This window comes from Rhipicephalus microplus, chromosome X, assembly GCF_043290135.1.
Source record: "Rhipicephalus microplus isolate Deutch F79 chromosome X, USDA_Rmic, whole genome shotgun sequence".
Classification (NCBI taxonomy): domain Eukaryota; kingdom Metazoa; phylum Arthropoda; class Arachnida; order Ixodida; family Ixodidae; genus Rhipicephalus; species Rhipicephalus microplus.
This window is the reverse complement of record NC_134710.1, coordinates 216,838,108-216,859,481: the sequence shown is the minus strand read 5'-3', so window position 1 is coordinate 216,859,481 and position 21,374 is coordinate 216,838,108. Positions and strand designations below refer to the sequence as shown.

General features: G+C 41.6%; 1 protein-coding gene across 1 annotated transcript in view; it reads right to left on the bottom strand.

Moving 5' to 3' along the window:
- Window positions 1–5,850: 5,850 nt before the first annotated feature.
- The window catches only part of LOC119187496 (uncharacterized), a 34,114-nt gene continuing 18,590 nt past the window's right edge, over window positions 5,851–21,374 (bottom strand). Inside the window, exons 3-4 of the mRNA XM_037435626.2 lie at window positions 18,653–18,755; window positions 5,851–8,806 (exon numbers count right to left, since the gene is read on the bottom strand). Of these exons, the coding sequence (XP_037291523.1) occupies window positions 8,611–8,806; window positions 18,653–18,755 (299 nt within the window). The 3' untranslated portion in view covers window positions 5,851–8,610. The remainder of the gene's footprint in view (window positions 8,807–18,652; window positions 18,756–21,374) is intronic.

Genomic DNA, 21,374 nt, shown 5'->3' with positions numbered 1-21,374 from the left:
AATAGCGAAAGCTGTTATTAGATCACAACTCGGGTCACCCACAGTTGTCCGCCACCACTGGTGTCCGTAACCACATTGCATAAAAATAAAAAAACAGCATTAATGGCACAATGATGCTCGAACCCGGGTTGATGTCGGAAAGCAATTGCGTTAATACGACTTATAAAGCGTTTTCAAACAAAAGATCAATTAAACGGTCGTTGCACAGCGCGAACAGCGTAGCGTGTAGGTCGTCCAATGCTCCAACCCATTACAAAAGATTGTTCTTGTTCAGCCATTAACTGTGGCACATACGCACTTCAGGCATAATTCCTCATCGTTGTCAGCCACTGCATGAATAATTGGCACAAATTTCCTTGCAAGTGTTTAAGACACTACGCTTATCAGAAAAATGACGAAAAATAGCAGAGCGAATGCTGGCCTACCACCCTAAAATTTTTATTATTAATGCCGTAGTGGGTATCAAGCAAGTGTACTCGCAGTAGTTACACAATGAGTGTTTAGAAAAGGCTCCGAAAGGCCGCTCTTCTAGCTTTCGCGGCGACTGTGCTGTGCCTTCCGCGCAGGCCTGGCATTTTTTTCTGATCCAGTTATTTAACTGTAACCGACAGACAAATTGATTGCGATGCGTTGACTAATGGGAAGAATGAAGAAAGGACCAACAATTTACTGGTGACAAAATAAACTGCCAAAGAAAGCCATGTTTGCTAAAGAAAAACGCATCGAAAGAAAAAGGAACAGTGACGGAGCGGTGACCAGCTGGCGTCGGCGGCGCGCCGACATCTCGGCGCACACCTCTATATACGGACTCAGTATATAAATTTTGGCAGAGACTGCTGCGCCGATACTATTATTATTATTAAACTTTCTCCAATTCTATTATGCCTCAGAGTGATGTGTATCTTTGATGTTTCAGGACTGTGTGTGCAAGCAGACTCCCTTGGTCTTCAAACCCATTGCTATTTTCAAAAACAGAATTGTCACGGCATACCTTAAATTCTCTGTCACTTAATTTTGTGTGCACAAAATGAATGATCAGGTTACAGGTAGCTTATCCTCATCTTGAAGTAGCCACTGTGACAGAGGGCTTAATAAAGAGGATTGCCGCTTCATCAAGTCTATATAAAGCTGCCAAAGCAATAACAGCAAGAAAAGAGTTATAGGTAATCTATATATCCTTCGCAGAGGCTGAAAAAAAGCAGGAAGTAGACACATATAATTAAGCTTGTTTTTATGGATGCCATAGGGGAGATGTCGCTGCACACAGAAATAACTAGCAGATAAACGACAAAAGGTGAAGAGACCATAGGCCTATCAGCCGGGGGGGCAAGCGAGGCTGAGCCTCCCTCCCTCACTGCAAAAAGTTAGCCCCCCCCCCCCCCAGTTTCTACAGTGGTCACTGTCGGCTGCACAGTTTCGGCTGCACTGTCGGCTGTAATCACTTAAATATATTGTTATGAGAAAAAGAAAATAATTTAAGGCAAAGGTGCAATATAGCAATAATTTTGCGAAATATTAGCAGTGACAATTTGCCTTGAAGGCTCTCTGCGACTCTCTCGGGCCTGTTCAGCGCTAGCTCTGCAGAGCAGGTTAGCGCTGAACGAGGGCCCTATATTATTACATCACTTGTTCATGTTTTTATTCTGCTGCGACTGGCCGATGCATTTATAGATGGGAACGAACAAACTACTTATGGACTGGTGAAAGCATTTGCTGCTTCAGGAAAATCATTTTTGTTTCATCGAAAAAGATGACCGTCACTGCTGCTCTGTCCAAGCTGCTGTGAGCACATGATTGCGACTAATATTTCCGAATATTTTAGTTTTGCCGTACTGGAAGCGCCAAGAAAGGTTTCTGCTTTAATCTCTGATAAATCTTATCAGCCTTGCTTATGGCAACTTGGAGTGATGGAGGCAGCTTGGAAAGTGGCGACGAATAAAGCAGTGGACGCGAGCTCAGTGAGAAGCTGAGATAATTAGATAGAAATGATTCCATCATTCCTTGAGGATTGCTTCAGATTAAAAACTGAATTTTTTGTAAGCTGTTTTAAATCATTAAAACATTACACTCAATGATGAAACATTTACTGTTGAGGAGGCTGCCATCAACATAATTGTAGTCATGTAAGAAGCTGTGAGGTAATGAAAAGTGGCACATGCAATATTATTATACATGCATCACAAACATACATGTATTCCCTAAATGCATGCTGTTTAAAAGTTGCTGTCCTTTTCTTACGCTATTGAACGAATGCTTCGTGTATGAAAAATTGCATGAGCCAGTATGTGCGTGTGTGTTTATACACACACACAAACACACACACACACACATACTGGCTCACAAGTGCCCTAGGTTTGCCCCCCCCCCCCCCCGCATTCGCAAAACGGTACGCCGCTGGAACAGACATTTCTTTTCTACAACACATCAATAAATATACAGACAGAGGCACTGGCTTGGTGGTAAATAAATGCAGCTGTAAGTGCATTAAACAGGCATGCTGCTGTGGAACTAGAGATAATTCAAGCATAAAAGGTCATTAATAAAGGATCACTGTCCAATATTTTGTTGCAATGTCATAATTGTATGCACACACCAAATTTCGATGAATGTGCAGTTTCATACCAACACAAGAATTAATAAATGTGCCTCATGGTTAAGCCCATGGATATCAATAGTAATGGAAGCACATGTGTGAGCCAGCCTTTGATTAACCTGCATAAAGAAATGAAATGGTTAAGCAGTTATTTTCTGCATACACTTGCATGTGTCTACAATTTATGGCTAGAGCTGCAGTTCCTGAGCATGCACAAATAAGTTTTGTGCCCTCACACTTCTTCACCAAGGTATCCCCTCAGTTCACAGGCAGCATTCGTGTTGTCTGGTTTTCTTTTCTTTTGTCTATGTGAACGCCTTGTGTACCCTCATGATGAATCCTACCCAATTAGCACAACTTTCTGTAGTACTCCCTTAGCCAGAATGGAACTGTTGAACCTCGATATACACAACATGAATATAATGAACTATAAGAAAAAAAAAATGAGAAGGGTAAACTTAACATTCTTTTTGCTGATTTCAATGGGCAGTGAACATAGGTTTACAACAAATATTAGGCATGATGAGGTTTAACTGTAGCAGGCTAGGGTCACATCACTAAGATAGGCACTGAAATCTGTCTCAAAATTTTTTTCTTCAGGAAAGTTACTGAAAATGTCACTGCAATCTTGACAAGCACACTGCCTGTCATTCTATGTTGTTTGTTGTTGATTGTGTACTGTACCTAAAAGTAAATTATTGTTAATAACATAGTATGTACAGACAATGTAGCGGTGCCTCTTCTTTGTCTGTGGCTTATTGTGCTTATCATTCTCAACTATGCACAATCGGTGAATCTTGTGTCACAGTACCCTTGAATATTGTTAAAATTTGTTTATGAAGTACTCCGACTGACATATTGCTACAATAAATACAATCAAATAAAAAGAAAAAAAAACCGACAGAAATTACATATGATCGCTGAAAAAAATATCACTGAAGCAATGCAGTGCCATAACACGTATTGCCAGTGCTGAAGCACGTTATGTATGAGGCATATACTGCAGCAGGGCTCCTTTAACATACTTCTCTATGGGCACACTTCAACTTCTAGCAGCACTGCCTAAACATAACCTCACAGCCTTGTAGATGCACTGGTGCATGGGAAAGGCTGAGAATTGTTTCCTCACACTAGCTAAATACTCATTGACAAACTCACAGACAAACTAATTCATGAATTGACACACTTAGACCAGTCTCTCAGGCTGAGCCCAGGTGAGCCTTCCTAAGCATAATTTTGAAAAGTTTGAGTTTTAAGAGAGCTAAACAAAAATTATATTTCTGAGTGAGTTCTGTTTTGCAAACTTATGCCAGTAGTACAATTCCTAGTAACTACATTCACATAAAAGGTGGAGCTCTATCACTCACAATAGGTTACTGTGGATTAACCATCAGATTTCAATGAAAGCATCTACAACTTTACTCTAGTGCTCTATCCACTAGAACCTATGTCACATGCAGTGTTTGAAGTCTCGCGTCACCGAAGGGGAGGACTCTAGTTAGCAAAGAAGGAGAGGAAAGTAAAGAGAGAGAGAAAAAGTGGCCAATTGTTTTATACATTGCTTTCTAGAAACTAGGCTTGTGCAAATATTCAAACGAATATTACTATATTTGAATTCACTATGATTTAAATTTAAACCGTTGAAAATTTCAAAGTATTCGAAATGAACGAATAAATGTATATTAATCTGCATGTAACCCCTTGTAAAGGTGGTTTCACTGCAGTAAATGTGTGCTAAGCCATGAAAATAGTTATCCAGAAAAGATCCGCACTGCCGCAAAGCCCCACTTCAGGGTAAGTGAACATACTACCCTCACATCAATTCATCATTTTGCAAGTTCAAAAGCTTGTCATACTGGCTTATATGCTCCGAGTATAGTGCATTTGAAAACATGACATATTTTACAAGTTGTTTAGGGAGTAAAGCCACATATAGTATTATATCTTACAAATTATCACTTCCATCCTAGTGCAACTCATACCCTGCTACTATTCAAAGTTGTTTCCACTTCCTTTGAAGCAAAAAGAATTGCATTTCACAGACCTTGCTTCGATTTTCAAAAAAATGTTGAGCAAGTTAGTTGGGTCTTGACAAATATGCCCATTCTTCTTTATGATATAATATTCAAATTCAATTAGAAAATATTTGACAAAAATCACTATTTGCTTCTAACCTAAAATTCACTATTTGCACAAGCCTACTATAAACCAGAGAAATAAGTACTAATTTTGAACTTCTTGTATCGTTTTGTCTCGCATATTAGAAAACATGGCAATAGTTCTTGACAAAAATTATGATGAAAATTTCAAAATAGAGAAGATATGTTCCAACCACTATTGACAAAGAATATAGCAAATGGTTGCCCACCTCAAATTCATGTAATCTTTACTTCCTAGAAAAGAGGGTCTAAAATCTCTTACCTGTACTGGTGAGGAGTCCGAGATCATCCACCCCCTCCCGAGACCTCCCAATTTTAAGCACGGCCATATGTAAGGTTCCTATGTGATGCCTTCTATTCACAGTAGCACATGATGCACAAACACGAAGTGTCATTGAATGTTTGAGAAACCGTGAAGCTTTTACGCATTTTATTGTTTTCCTTGTGAGGCAATTTGTCTCTTTAACCTATTACAAATGCTACAGCTGTATTGATGCAATGTGTGCTATTGCAAGCTCGCAGTTCTATTGAACACTCTAGTTTACAGTGCCTAGCTTGTCCTCATGACCACCCGTCCAGCAGTGCTGAATTGTGCATGTGGTTTCTACAGAGTTCTATTTCAGGCAGCCATAAGCTACAGAATTGGGATCACGACTGTCCAGAAATATTTGCGGCTGATGGTGGCATGCAAAGTTGATTAAAGCCGAGTAAATGGCATATGGAATCATTTTCCATTTACAGATTCATTACTTCCAGGTGCTACTATTATAAAGAAGTAATGTAATTTCAGTCATTACTTTAAAATAACTTGGTGTTCATTAGTAGTGCTGAAGTATATTTACAGAAAGAACAGGTTGATTTTTGGTAAGAAATTTTTATTTTATGTCCATTAATCTGAAAAATGTCATAATAAGAGGTTCATGGTAATGAGATTCTACTATATGTAAAATCTGATATTTCACATATATGATCATAGAATAAGTTTCATGTAGTCGAATAAATCTTTCGCCTTTCATGTAGTGAATGCAGTGTTCTGGAATAATTTGTAGTTTGCGTACCAGGTTGACACTATATATTAAAAGAGCAGTGATTTGCATGTTATTTTTTAATCATTAATTTATTAGTAAAGGATGCGTATTTAAGTTACATTTCTTGTGTACAACCTATACGAATAAAAATTCGACAGATCCCACATACCTCGGGAATCGATGTTATGCATAGCATGTGAATGGAAGATAACTGTGTTGTAATTTTTTATTGATAGAAACGTTACGAAGTGGCACTAAAGATATGTACAAATGCATGCACTGACATACAGTGAACAGCCACACATGTTTTATACAACCAGTTGTTTGCAGTTGCATCAATGCCAACAGCATCATGGATATTAGCGACACCAGCAGTGGTAAGCCGATATGAGGCGCTGGTGTTTGCGAGTATGGTAGCCCCGGACACTACTACACGGGTATATAAACTTCAGCGGATGGCACCCAACTACAACTGACATCAACTCAAAGTGACAGCTGTATCATAGGAGTACATATGTAATGTAAATAAAATTATATGGGCAGCACATGCAATCAGAATTGACATTTCATTTCATTTCAGGTCTATTTGAATAGTTCAGAAACCTGGCGAGATTTTGTGGTAGAATATCAGATGGCCATGCAGAATGCTGGGGTTCGATTCCAGCTGGGACCCTGATATTTATTATTTGCATTTATTGGGTCAATGCTGCCAATGTTGACTTTTTATTAACGCCCACGTGTTAAAATTACCCACGTCTGTTTTCCGCATTCCTGAGTAGATATGAACTGTCAATTACCTGTGGCACATACCCGCCCGCGGATGTGCGCCACACGTCTGGCAAAAAGGGTAAGACTACATACGCGACGGCATTGCGACATTATTCATGTCATCACTAGCGAGTCATATTTGTGAAACCATTTTACCCTCCCATACTAATTTTTGTATACCACAAGCTAATGGCGTGATCACGAGAGAACCCAGACGTAGGTGGCTAGATAGCTAGCTACGTAGATAGACATTCAAAGTGCTTGCAGTACGCAAAGAAATGCTTTGCATTTAATAACACATGTACCATTCAAAATGGCATCTAGTAGACCTTAACAAGGCATATCGAGGAATCATTTCCGAGTGGGGACCTAAGGGGACAATTGTGACCATAGTGAAATATTTCTAGTCATTTGTTTTTGTGGCTCTTGACATCCAGTATATAATAGTACAAACATGTACAAACAATATTATGACAAATGTAAGTTTCATTGCGGAGTATAAAGCCATGGCACCATTACTCGGGAATACCGGAAATTCTTAACCATCCCCCTGGGCACGTTAGGTGCCTTGCACCCTTACCTTTCTGTTTAGCAATACCAATATTTCCCATCTTGGAAAAGCATCAGTCAAGGAACAATGCATACATGCTGGTATTGCAACCATTTGCCAAATAACTTGAGGGTAACAAGTACTTTAGCCTACCAGCTGTAGCGACCAACCATATGGGGGAAGACAAAAAAAAAAAGCATTTAGCTTAACCAGAACAAATATCTAGTTTGCTGCTTTACATGTACGGGGAGGAAAATTACTAGACAAATAAAGAAAGGGAGATAATAGTATGCATAAATATTACTACTTCTATAGCTATAATATCAATGAGAACAAATAGACAATAAATAATGTGATAGAAAGAGTAAGGCTTGTTATTAAAAGTAATTGTAATGTAAATGTGAAGAAAAGTGGACGAAAAGATAACTTGCCACTGGCAGGATCGGAACCTGTGACCTTTGAATAACGCACCCGATGTTCTACCACTGAACTATGATGGCGGTCACCCCTCTGTCCACTTTATAGAATTTATATGTGCATTTAACTGTGGAAGATTCAGTCAGCTGCAATCTGGTAACAAGATAACATACTACGTGATGCCACAACAAGCAATAAGGGTGTTCCAGATTTGCCGCAGTGTCATCAGGTTGCGCTGACTGAAGCTCCCATGTTTAAATACATATAAACCTTATAAAGTGGAATGAGGGACGACCGCCACTATAGCTCAGTGGTAGAACATCGGGCGCATTATTCAAAAGTCACAGGTTAAGATCCTGCCAGTGGCAAGTTATCTTTTCATCCCCTTTTCTTTCTTCACATTTACATTACAATTACTTCTAATAACAAGCCCTATACTTTCCCTGGTATCACTGTCTGTTTTTTTTCTCATTATATTGTCTAAAAAACAAAACGAGCCCTTTAATTTACACTTATGTAGCTCTAACTCAATAATACATAAAGACAAAATATCACATAGTAGTCACTCAAATCAATCATTCATTCACACATCTATTCACTTTTGAAAAGTTCCCACGAAAATCTCTAAACTTTAGTAAATGTGCGCTTTTATTACACAAATAACATGAAAAAGAAAACAAAGCATGAAACCCGAAAAAAGCAATGGTACAAGAGTGCAGAAAAAAAGGGAAGCAGTCAAGGTTAGAAATCGGGCAAAGAGCAAATACACAAGCTGAAAATGCAAAGTATTTCGTTGTGCTACAATATATGTAATATCAACGTTGATACGCATTGAATGCACCTTAAATATACTGAAATTACACAAATATGGCATCACATGCAGAAAGTTATAGTCAAAATAATGCAAGAACCCATGCAATCAAAGACCATAAAGAATTTGATGCTTTCGCTATTTTTTTTAAATATAAAGGCACTGTAATCCTGTTTAGGATTAAAAATAAACAGAAACTAGAGATCTCATGTGTTCACAGATGCAGGACCATGGTCCTGCATCTGCGAACCTTTCCAACAATTATGTAACCATCATGAATCATGTCACTCAATGTCTCCAACAATTATGTCAACCACACGATCAAGAAGCCGGCCATCAAGGTGGCGCTGCAGCAAGTCGAGTATATAAGTTTCATCCTGGAGATGATTTGAGGCCACCGCTCGTTCTAAATGACGCACATTCACTCGGAGGCGCTTTATTTCGTGCCACTGCTTCTTGACAATGCCCACCAGCCTTTCTCTGCAATGAAATAAATCAGCATGCCGGTTCACTGCATAACACAAGTACATAGTACAAGCCAAATGACATCAAAAAGTGCAGTGCAAGCACCTCTGAGAAACCGTAGTTTCAATGGCACATTATCTGGTTATTGTTTCCACAGATGCCTTTTGTCACACTAGCCAAAATAGACACTTCTAAGAAGAAACGGCAGGCAGGCGCATTTCACATGCAACAGTGTATCAACATTACTATTTTCAAAAACAACAGTAGCCTTTTAGCTATCCCAAATGCATAGCCCAAAGGCCTATTTCGAGCTCGTCTGCGTTATAGAAAAGGAGGCCTCAAACTCATGTGGGAGAAAAACGAGGCCATCGAGATCTAGAAGGAGAGAAACGTGCGTCAGTATAGCATCAGTGGTTGTGACAAGAAAAAAAACATCGTATCTCTCTCTCACTCACTCTTCATGGAAATGACACCTGGTACCAGTCACTGCTGGGTATCTGTAAGTGACTGTACATGTTTGGCTATTTATTTAGCCATGCGCCCAGAAATTAAATTTGTGTTGAAATAGCAACGTCCTTGTATGTCTTCTCTTTGATCCTTGTTTTTAGTTCTGCTACTCAAACCAGTCTTAGCTATAATAACTAGCGATGCTGAATCATAAACCCGGTTTATGGATTTCTTCCACCATAGCTGCACTGTATTTCTAGAGAGTTTGTAATTGAAAATGATGGTCTATTTGCCTCTACAAGCTTACTGACAACCCTTCACATCAATTATGGTGGCTTTCCACAAGGATATGCCAAATGCTTCTTTATATAATATACTTTTATATGAGGATACACTTGAACTACCGGAAGGGAAAAAAGGCAGAAGTGCGCACAATATACTCTTTTGAAGTTTCCAGATGAACGACACAAATCAGACACAGGTAAACTACGACATTTTGCTCCATTTTGAATAACAGCTACAGTGTGCCTTGATGAAACTGCAGGCATAAATTGTTTTTGTTTGTTTCAAATAGCATTCGCTGGACCTTTATGCATGTGCACTGCTCATCGTGATAACTTGCAGGAAGTCACAAGATGATTTGCCTGCTCTCTAATACCTGGTATCACTTTTCTTAACAAGTCAGGTAGAGATTAGAAGTCAGCATTGTGCAAGGGCTTCAATAAGGTGTAGGCTTGAATAAAGGTGTTAGTTGCTTTTATCAGCAATTGAAATTTTTGCAAGATTGTAAAATAAATATATAAAATAAAAATAAACAGAAAAAGCTGTTTTTCCTGTTGCTCAAAAATTTTTAGAAATTTAGCATATTACTTATTAATGTAGAATGTGCTAAAAAAATTTACATCAAGCATCTCTTCTAGCTTAGGAAACAAACCTCAAACATCAAGGACTGAACCTCAGGCAGCAATGATAAAAAACATGGAAGCACATTATATGTACAAGCTAAGTCACCATCACTGACAATGAAAAACTTTGTGTACACTGCTTTAGTTGCTATGCACTGTCCACTATAATGGATTCTTTTGGACAAATAACTATCAACTATGGTCAGCATATTACCTCGGACACTTAGTTGTGAAAGGTCTCGCAGTATGCTAAAGTGCCAGGTGATATCGCAAGCTTTTTCCATATCGAGAAACAGCGGAAGAAACAAGTCATTATGGACAAAAGCATTACGAATCTGCGCTTCGATTCGTAAGAAATGGTTAGTAGTGGATCTGCTTTCGCAAAATCCGCACTGATATGGGTCCAGTAGATTGTTTCTAGGAAATGTAGAAGCCGGTGGTCAATCATCTTCTCCAAAAGTTTACATAGGCAACTTGTCAATGCAATCGGCCTGTAACTTGCAACAGAAGATAGATCTTTTCCTTTCTTTAGAATCGAAATTATAATGGCTTGTTTCCAGACAGAGGGAATCTCGCAGAAAAACCAAACGGCATTATACAAGTTGAGAAGGGCTTTTTGAGTTTCAGGGGACAAATGTTTTAACATTTCATATACTACACGGTCAGAGCCTGGGGCAGGGTTATTGCAGCAGCTTAGAGATGCCCGTAGCTGAGCTAAAACAAAAGGTTCATTATATGCTTCATGGTTTGTAGATTTGCATTCTAGTTTCTGTTTTTCGATTACTGTTTCAAAGGTGAACATCTTTGACAGATATCTGTCTGGCAGGGTGAACTTTAATACTAATAACATAAGTTCCCCAGCCAAGTTATAGTCCAAACATAAAAGGTAAGGACTGTGCACTGACTCGACGTTTTGGGACCAATTTGGTCCCTTCTTCAGGCGGGACTGCTCGGTCGGCTCAGACGATCGCGATTTCTCTTGGCAGTGTCGCCCTCTACATCGTCCTTCTTTTCACCGTTGTTGTTGCTGCGGTAAGGTTCTAGTTGAGTGGTTAACATTTCCAGGACTTGTTTGTAGTGCCAGAACTCTAAAAACTGTATTTTTGTGTGGCTACCCTTCGTGTCGATGACCCGGGCATCATCAAAATTGATGCGGTGGTCCATCTTTTCACTGTGTTCAGCGAGAGCGTTTCGTGCGGCGTTGAAGTTACGCACATCGTTTTGATCTCGTATTTTTTCGGGGAAGTTTTTCGTCTCACCGATGTAGGTGGCGGGACAGTCTGTACACGAAATTTCGTAGACCAGTTCGAAGAACCTCTCTTTCGACAGACGGTCTTTGGTCTGGTCGCAGCAAGATTCGCACAATTATTGAGACGGGTTTGTGCACCACATGAATGCCCTCTTTCTCCAGTACCCAGGACAGCTGCTTGCTGATTCCCGGCACGTATGGGACAGAGATGCGGTAGGGTTGTTTTGAATAGGCCTCATTGTTAGGGTTATCCTTCTCAGAAGGCAGGTGGGGGGCAGTTTCGCGGTAGCCAAGTCGCTGGCGTACTCGACGAATAAAGCTTCTCAGGTATCCATTGTCCAGCAGGTCAGCGGTGATCGCTTCTTCTTAGAGATGGACGTTTGAGCTTCTCCATGTACCGAAAACCTATGCACACCCGGACCGTATCTGCAGTTCACTTCTAACCACCCGACCGCACACAAAACATCACTGGTCAAGGCACTCCTGAATCACGCAAGGGTCATCTGCAGCTCCAAAAAAATGCGAAAAAAAAAGACGAAGCGATCACCACTGACCTGCTGGACAATAGACACGCGAGAAGCTTGCTTTACTCGTCGAGTACGTTAGCGACTTGGCCACCGCGAAACTGCCCCCCACCTGCCTTCTGCGAAGGATAACCCTAACAATGAGTGAGGCCTATCCGAAACAACCCTACCGAATCTCTGTCCCATGCGTGCCGGGAATCAGGGAGCAGCTGTCCTGTGTAATGGGGAAAGAAGGCAGTCATGTGGTGCACAAACCCGTCTCAACAATTGGGCGAATCTTGCTGCGACCAGACCAAAGACCGTCTGCCGAAAGAGAGATTCTTTGGGCTGGTCTACGAAATTTCGTGTACAGACTGCCCCGCCACCTACATCGGTGAGACAAAAAACTTCCCCAAAAAGATACGACATCAAAACGATGTGCATAACTTCAACGCCCCACGAAACGCTCTCGCTGAACACAGCAAAAAGATGAACCACTGCATCAATTTTGACGACGCCCGGGTCACCAACACGGAGGGTAGCCACACAAAAAGACAGTTTTTAGAGTTCTGGCACATACAAACAAGTCCTGGAAATGTTAACCGCTCAACTCTAACCTTACCCAGCGTATACATGCACAGTCTACAGAACCAGTTGAGAAAACACTGCAGCAACAACGGTGGAAAGAAGGACAATGGAGCGGGCGACACTGCCAAGAAAAATCGCGAGCTTCAGAGCTGACTGAGCAGTCACCCCTGAAGAAGGGACCAAAATGGTCCCGAAACATCGGGTCAGTGCACAGTCCTTACCTTTTATGTTTGGACTATACTTTGGCTAGAGAATTTATGTTATTAAGATTACTGTTTCGTATCGTTGGAATGATGTAGTATAGTGCGACGAGCTGGAGACCTGTTCGAAGTGTGCATCGAGAGAGGTCGCCTGGTCCTCCATGCTGTCACCTTGTGTGTTCACAAGTGGAAGTGGATGACATTGCTATCCTACTACCTTACCGACCACGTTCCAGACTTTCGCCTCCAGTGTATATGAATCGATCCCGGATTAAAATTTATACCAACTCTCCCTTCATGCCTGTCTGCGTGTTCCTCTGCCTTGAGACTTAATGTTCTTGAAGCTGTCACGGTTTTCGCCTTTGGATAAGTTGCAAAGCAACCTCCATGCTTTATTTTGCTTTTTTTTAGTTTTTCGACAATCGCTGTTCTACCAAGAGACGTGTCGTTTTCTGGACAGTCCAGTTTGTAGGATACACTTAGCGACTACATCAATAAGAAGAGCTGTAAAGTACTCTAAAGCAGCATCTATGCTTAGGAGACACATATCAAACCACCTAGTGTGAGTAGCTTTCCAAAACTGTACCCAGTTGGCCTTGTCAATTAGCCATCTTGGAATATTTACAGGAGCTTCTTTACCTATTTGTGTGCTCAGAATTATCAGAAAGTAGTCGCTTCTGTAAGGATTGTGAATGACTTTCTATGTGAGGATGGGTAGAAGCATCGGGGATGTGATGCTCACATCTATGGACGAGTAGGTATTAATGGCCAGGCTATATGTTGGCTGCTTACGATTCAAGAGACGCGCCGGATGAAAAAAGGAATTGTTCGATTAGATGTCCTCGCGCATCACAGCGAAAGTCACCCCATAAATTACTGTGCATCAAAATCCCCAAGAACCAAATAAGGTTCTGGAAGTTCATCTATTAGGGCCTGAAATTCATGTTTTTGGAGCTGATGCGGGGGGGGGGGGGGGGGTATGTAAAGAGAGCAAAAAGTGATAAGTTTATCGAAAAAGGATGGCTTGAACACCCACTGCCTCAAGGCACATTGAAACGGTAAGTGTGAGCATGCAATTCCTTAGTCAACAATTATGGCAACGCCACCAAATGATGCAACAGCATCATCCTTTTCCTTTCAGAATATAACGTAGTGGCGCAGAAAGTTCATGTTCTTGGATTTTAAATGTGTTTCTTGTACACACAGCACTTTTGGCAAATGTTTGTGTAAAAGTTCTTGGATGTCATCGAGGTTTCTGAGCAGTCCTCTGATGTTCCACTGTAATATTTGAATCTCCATTTTGTGTGTAAATAAATGCTGTGTGTACTGCAAGAAGTATTACTTCAAGTTTGGGAGCCCTTCTTGGGCCCCGTTATGGTGATTTTTGCTTTTCTGTGCACTCCAACGAGCTGCACCAGTCCTTTAGCACTTGAAGTGCCACTGGAGTTGCTGTTGTGTCCATCGCCTTGGCAGAGGCGCTGGATGTCCGCTCGTGAGTTACACGTGCAGGTGTTGGATTTTTGGGACACTCCGCCTGCACAGAAGATACCGTGCATGCAGGTCCTAGGGGTCTGCATGCTTCGTAGTGACGGAGCAGCATTGGCTGCTGCTTCCACTGAGGGGGCGAAAAGCGCTGCCGCCCGTCCAATGTGTGTGGTACGTGCGGACGCCGTGAACTTTTGTGGCACTGCCCCCTTGCGTCCCACGTCTGCGAATGAAGGACCCTGACCAGAAGAAAGGAGTTTTCACGCCTCCTTGAATAAAATGTTTTCTGTCACCTTCAAAGTAAAGACTTCTTTTTCCTTTTTCCATGTGGGACAGGCTCGGGAATACGCTGGATGTCCATTGTCGCAATTTCCACAGTGGGGAGCTTCTTCACAGTTGCCTGCAGGGTGATCATCTGAACTACACTTGGCATAGGTTTCACGGCCGCGGGAACTCTGAGAGCCGTGACCGAAACGCTGGCACTTAAAGCAACACCGTGGGTTCGGGATGTAGAGTTGCACATTCAACTTCAAGTAGCCCATTTCGAGAAATTCAGAAAGGATACTGGTGCAAAATATCACAATCAGGTGTTTTGTTGGGACTTCCTTATTATTACGCCTGATTTTTACTTGGTACTTGTGTCACCTGCTGGTCCTTCCAACGCTCGAGGAGCTCACCTTCAGTCAGGCCGAGCAAGTCTTGATCAGACACAACAACTCCGGAACTGTTAAGGGAACGGTGTGGTGTAATTGAGATAGGGGTGTTTCCAAATTATTATAGTTTTGAGAGGTTTTCATATTGAGCCTGACTTTTTTACTTCGAGGAGGAGATCCCCAATGGCCATTTTTGTAGCCTGATAACCCGAACCAAGTGTAGTGGTGAGGCATTTAGAGACAACAAAAGGCGAAATTGTTCTGGCGTTCTTTTCGGCAGTTTCACAATGAATTACATGGTAACGAGGAAAGTTTCTTTCGGTCTATTGATATAATTGAAAATGTCTTCGGTGCGCCCTCTCTTCGAGAGAGGATGATCGTGGAATGGAGGGAAAGAAGTAGAAGCCATAAAATAGTTGTAATTTCGGCAGCCATGCCAGCCGCCCACCATAAAGCCCAACAAGGAGACGTAACAGGTCCTAAAATTGTATGAGGCATGCCAACTGTGCCCAACACTGAGCACATAGGCAAGGTTAACCCTTGCCGGGAGGAAAAATTGGAAGTAAAAAAGGGAGAAGTAGATAGGACCGATAAAAAAGTGAGAGATAAAGATGAAGTTGTAGGGGAGAGAGATAGGAAAAGGCAACTGCCGATTTCCCCTGGGTGGGTCAGCCCAGCAGTGCCATCTAAGTGAAGCTGGGGCCAAAGGGGTGTGTTGCCTCAGCCAGGGGGCCTTAGCAGTCCTATTACCCGGCGTTGGCTCAACCCCCTTTCCCCGGACACGGCTAAGCCACGCACCGCAACGCGTGGGAGGGAGTGGAAACCCCTTGTTGGCTCGGGTCCGTAGTGTTGCCACACACCAAACGCCTGCTTACACTGACGCCCCTGTGGAAAAAGTAATCAAGGCTGACCGTTTGCTGTGCCGGGTAGTTTGCGGCTCCAAGGGCTATGTTTTATAGCAATACCAGGTCGAAATTTCAACCAAACAAGGAGGAACGTCGAGCCTCGCCACTGCTAGCGAAAAAAAAAAAAAAGAAAACAATAATTGTCATCTGAAATGCGTGCCTGCGACAAATAAGACACAGCATATCATGTTACGACAATCCGCCCGACTCTTTAGTAAAACAAAAAATTTAATACTAGACAGTGTGACAAAATTCGTGATGTGTTTTAGCTGAAAAACATGATGATTGAAGCTTTTGAACCGAGTTTTCAATGTAGGCGTTGCAGGCAATAACTCTGCCAGTAGTGCAAGTGTGGAAATTTCTGGAGCAAGCGGCACTCGGAGGTTTGCATAGATCGCGAATTTTTCCACTGTCCTTTAATAATTTCTTTATATTTTCAGAAAGACTGGGTAAATCATGCCTCACAGACTTTGCGAGACGCATGCAACAAGCTGGCCGTGCGTCACCGCTGTGTTGCAGCGAACCATGACCTATTTTGCGCAGGCGCACATTTTGATGTAAGTAATCAAAGGACCATTTTTTTTACAACTTTATTTTCTTAAGCAGGAAGTATCAAGGTTGGCATGCTTTAGCTTCCACTCATTAGTATTGCTAAGTATATTACCTAGTGGCTCTTAAGATTGCCATTCCCGTGGTTTTGTGGCGAAATCGGGATTGGCAATTTGCACACCTGCACCCAAAGTTTTTGAATTAACCAGACTGGTGCTGACTGCCGCTTCAAATTATCCAATCACACTTACATTTAAAAACATGGGACCACGCAAATACTTTGAATTAAGTGGTATTTGAGACCTCAAAGTAAGTAATAATAATAATTATTGGGTTTTAACGTCCCAAAACCACCATATGATTATGACAAACACCGTAGTGGAGGGATCCGGGAATTTTGGCCACCTGTGGCTCTTTAACGTGACCCTAAGTCTAAGCACACAGGCCTCGAACATTTTTGCCTCTATCAAATATGCGGCCGCGATGGCCGGGATTTGATGCCGCGACCAGCGGGTCAGCAGCCGAGTGCCTTAGCCACTAGACCATCCCAGCGGGTACCTCAAAATATGTGCTTAGATGTTTTTTGCAACACCTATTGAGGATTATGTAAAAGATTTTGTTATTGGAGGGAGTTGTATCTAGCAAATATTTTCCAATATACCATTTTCAAATGCATTATATACAAGCACAGTAATGGACGATCTGGTGGCATAGGCTGCCGCTAAAATAATTTTTCTTATTAAATGTGGAAGTCAACCTGCCCTGCTCCAAATTATTGTGCCAGTGTTACGCTAAACCAATGAAGCAGAGAAGAAAAATCTTGACAAGTCCACAATACTTGCATGAAAAAATGACAGACGGGATATTGTTTGAAAGGCTTATTGCTTTGTTAAACACAATCAAATGAACCCAACAGACAATTAAGCCAAGAAAGCATAGGATATATTATTTGTTGCTTTCAGCTGTGGTGTAGCAATTATGACACAAGCTGAAATTTATGTAGATGAAAAAAACACCCTTTCCATCGATGAGGCCCTAACCCACAACCTCCAAACGATGCGTCTAATGCTCCACCAATTCAGCTTTGATAAAGAGTGTTTCCTTGTCTACTTTGTTGGGTATTTCTGGGTGTGCATTCCCTGGAAGTGTAACATGCACAAAAGAGACCATCCAGACTATGCAGCTGTCAGTAAAGATAAGTGAAATGCACAAATTTATTAAACACAGGCAATAGAGAAAGAGCACAAACTAAGAGGCTTATACACAAGGTTCAACTTGAAGTGAGTAAACCACAGCGAGCAATAAAAAAGAGAATGATAGGGGTAACCTCAAGAGACAGGAAGAGAGTAGAGTGGGTCAGGGAACAAACAAGTGTTAAGGATATCAAAGTTAAAATCAAGAATCAGGGTTGGGCACATAATCCATATACAAGATAACCACTGGTCACTAAGGGCAACTGACTGGATTCTAAAAGAAGGCCAATCTGTAAGGGGGAAGACAGACAGTTAAGTATCCAGATAAGATTAAGATGTTTGTGGGTACACTTTGGCAGAAGCAAGCACAGGTCTGGGTTGATTGTTTTGCACACCACCATACTTCAGACAAAATGTAAGGGTATTTGCTGTTTGTACAGAAATATTATTTAGCAGTTTCTTAATCAGATAAACAAATGCTGGAATTCACATTTTAATATCTTTAAAAAACAGCTAAATGAATCGGCAATCCAGCCAAGGCATACTTAGAATGACAAAATAGTTTGGTCTTTCTTTAGTAACTTGTTTATTCCACTTGGGCACCAACAGAAATATGATGGCACTTCAGTTCTCAGGTTACTGAAGTGTACACTCAGGAAGAGTTTCCAGTGTATAAAGGAACTGCAGGATGCTTTACTTATGTGGCAATATTCACAAGATATGCAAAATGTTTATTACTAGCATTTGAAAAATCACACCTTTATTTTGTTAAGGTGTCTCTACTGGCCTAGTTTTAAAAGTTTTTTGGGAAGAACAGCAGCTTACAGTTTCACCCCCATCATGAATTTATTTACCGTACGAATCCAAAACAGTGTGTGGTTACATTCTGACTTGATTTGATTGATTGATGTGTGGAGTTTAATATCCCAAAACCACCATATGATTATGAGAGACGCCGTAGTGGAGGGCTCCGGAAATTTCGACCACCTGGGGTTCTTTAACGTGCACCCAAATCTGAGCACACGGGCCTACAACATTTCCGCCTCTATCAGAAATGCAGCCGCCGCAGCCGGGATTCGATCCCGCGACCTGCTGGTCAGCAGCCGCAGGTCCTTAGCCACTAGACCACCGCGGCGGGGCCATTCTGACTTGAAAACTTTGGCATATAGGAACCCAATGCTTACCTTCCAAATGTAGGCAGAGCAGCCATTTCATAGTCTTCCACATTTTCTTGTTTTCTTTCCTCACCACTTCCAGCTTCCTGGGGTGCTGCCTTGCTTTGTTTCCCTGCAGATGAAGTGTTTCTACTGAGTAAAACATGTAATAGAAATAACCATCATAATGCACCAGACATAACATGCTACAACTTTTGCCAGTACACATGTTTGTATTATATCAATTTCATATACTATGCCACCTTATTCTAGAAGAAACACTTCAGCTCAAATTTTATGCTTGTTACAAAGTCCATAAGCAGTTGTGACACTAAGCTACTATTATTAATTTTTAAGAATACTGAAATTCAGCAATCATGTTCTCCAAGTCCTGAGATTTTTTTTTCTACATCGGAGTCCTAATTTCTAGCACTTCCTTCGTGCAAAAGAACAAGAAATGACCACACACAATGGCGTGCATAAAACTCGTTGCTGTCTTATTTCTTTTCCACATCATGCTAGTATGCATTCACGCTGGCTTAGCAGTGCGACACTTTCCTTGCTAAGTAAGAAAGAAGCTTTCCTAAATCAACCGATACAATATGAAATAGTCAGCCTTGCTTTGATATAAGTAAATAACAATAACACGATAACTTACACTCCCTCACCCCTTTACACACACACACACACACACACACACACACACACACACACACACACACACACACACACACACACACACACACACACACACACACACACACACACACACACACACACACACACACACACACACACACACACACACACACACACACACACACACAATTGAAACTTAATTTACCAAAGTGATGGGGGCACTCGAATTACTTTGTTAAATCAGGAGGTTAATAAAATTGAGAAAAATATTTTTAGTTCTACGAAATCTACAATTGTAATGTAGATACCCGAAACCACTGCGGCATTTTGTTTGCAAGTAATACATGCTTGCGTATGTGAAAAAGTTAGCGAGGGTAGTGCGAGCAGGAATTACTCCCAAGCCTTGGGGACTCAGGCAAGGTAGATGGCCACATGAAGCTACGACAAGCTGCCGACATTCAGACAAGAACTAATGCAGTTGATTTGCGAGCAGACAGAGCAAGAAAGTTCCAAGGAGAGGATCAGTGCCATCTGTCACATAAACCCTTAATAAACAAAAGCGACCACCGCGTTCATGTGGAAGTATTTGCAGGAATAACAAACCAGTACCGCCCAGAGTATTTTCATATGTAAAAGCGCTACAGAATGTGGCATGCAGCCTCATCAAAATAAAACTAGTGTCATGACTAGGGTGGCAAATGTTGTACTAATACAATAGCTTACAGAACGCATAAAAAAAAAAGCCACCTTTATAAAAATTGGACAGGAAATATTGCATTGTCACTTGTTTATTTCCAAAACGATTCCGTTAAATTGAGACAAGTTCTATGAAAGCTTCATTAATTCTAGTTGATGAAACATTGAACCATATGGGTGCCTGTGAGGGAATGAAAATTTCTTTGCAAGATCGGGATATTCGTAAATTTGGGTTCTGTTACATCAAGTTCAAACTCTGCGTGAGTGGGTTCAAAAATACGTGAGAGTGTCTATGTACTGGATGCCCCAGTTGTCTCTAGCCAGACGCTGAAGCAATCTATGATGATGCAACCAAACGCATGCTGATAACTATGCCACGAAACAAGTCACTAGAGTTTTCTTTTCTTTCTTAATTGTCTAAATAGAAATTTTAATTAACTAACTTTTGACGCAGTGAATTTCCTCCCCTTTCCCGTTATCCTCCACCCCTTCCGCACCAAAGAGCTGTGGGACGATGCTGTCTGCGACGGGCATCCCGAGGTCCGCCAGGCCTTAGTTCAACGGGCCAGGTTGGTCGCCGAGATCGTCATTGGGAACACGAACTAGGGTTCCTTCCCACATGCTTTGCTTAAATGTAGTTAATAAAATGTTTTCTCGCTCTCTGTGGAAAGAATCCAATGAGAAAGTGGTAGATCAGCTTGTAAAATATCCAATTAGACAGTTGCCAACTTTATATCTGTCATCTATTAGTCTTTTTCTGCTTACTACAGATGTCCGCAAAATAGAAAAGAATATCCACTTTTGTGCCATGATTACAGTGCTCCCTAACATCCCACGTGCAAATGAACACAGAACTTGGCCGTGTGTGCTGCCTCGACAGGACAGCGATGATGGTGGTGGCAGTGCGATGACAGGTTTTACAAGTGGCAACACAAGCGACAAGCTTATCGCTGTCACGACCTCTTGTGAGGGGAGCATATCGTTTGTACACAGAACGTAAGGCAGCATTGCAATCATAGCTTGCCTAGACACTCAAGCAGGGCATCAGAAGAAAAACACAAAAAGCCAAACCTCATAAACGCGAAAATGCACGCGACAGCGACAAGCAATGCTATGAGCGACGAAACGGGGCGTTCGCATGACATGTCGCATAGTAGTTTTCGCGCGATCACTCGGTTCTCCAGATTTGGAAACCGTCGCCCATCGCCCGGAAGTGCTGTGGTCAAGGCACCGAAAAGGATGTACATAAATGACGTACTGCCGGTTCTCCTCATGTGCCGCGAAATTGCCACCTCCTTTCACTCGCCTCTCCGCCCGAGTCACGCATGCACATAAAAAAAAGTGCTGCAAGGCAATAATAAACACTTTCCGTTCCATCACACAACAATATATCTTATTTTTAAATTGCATACAGCTC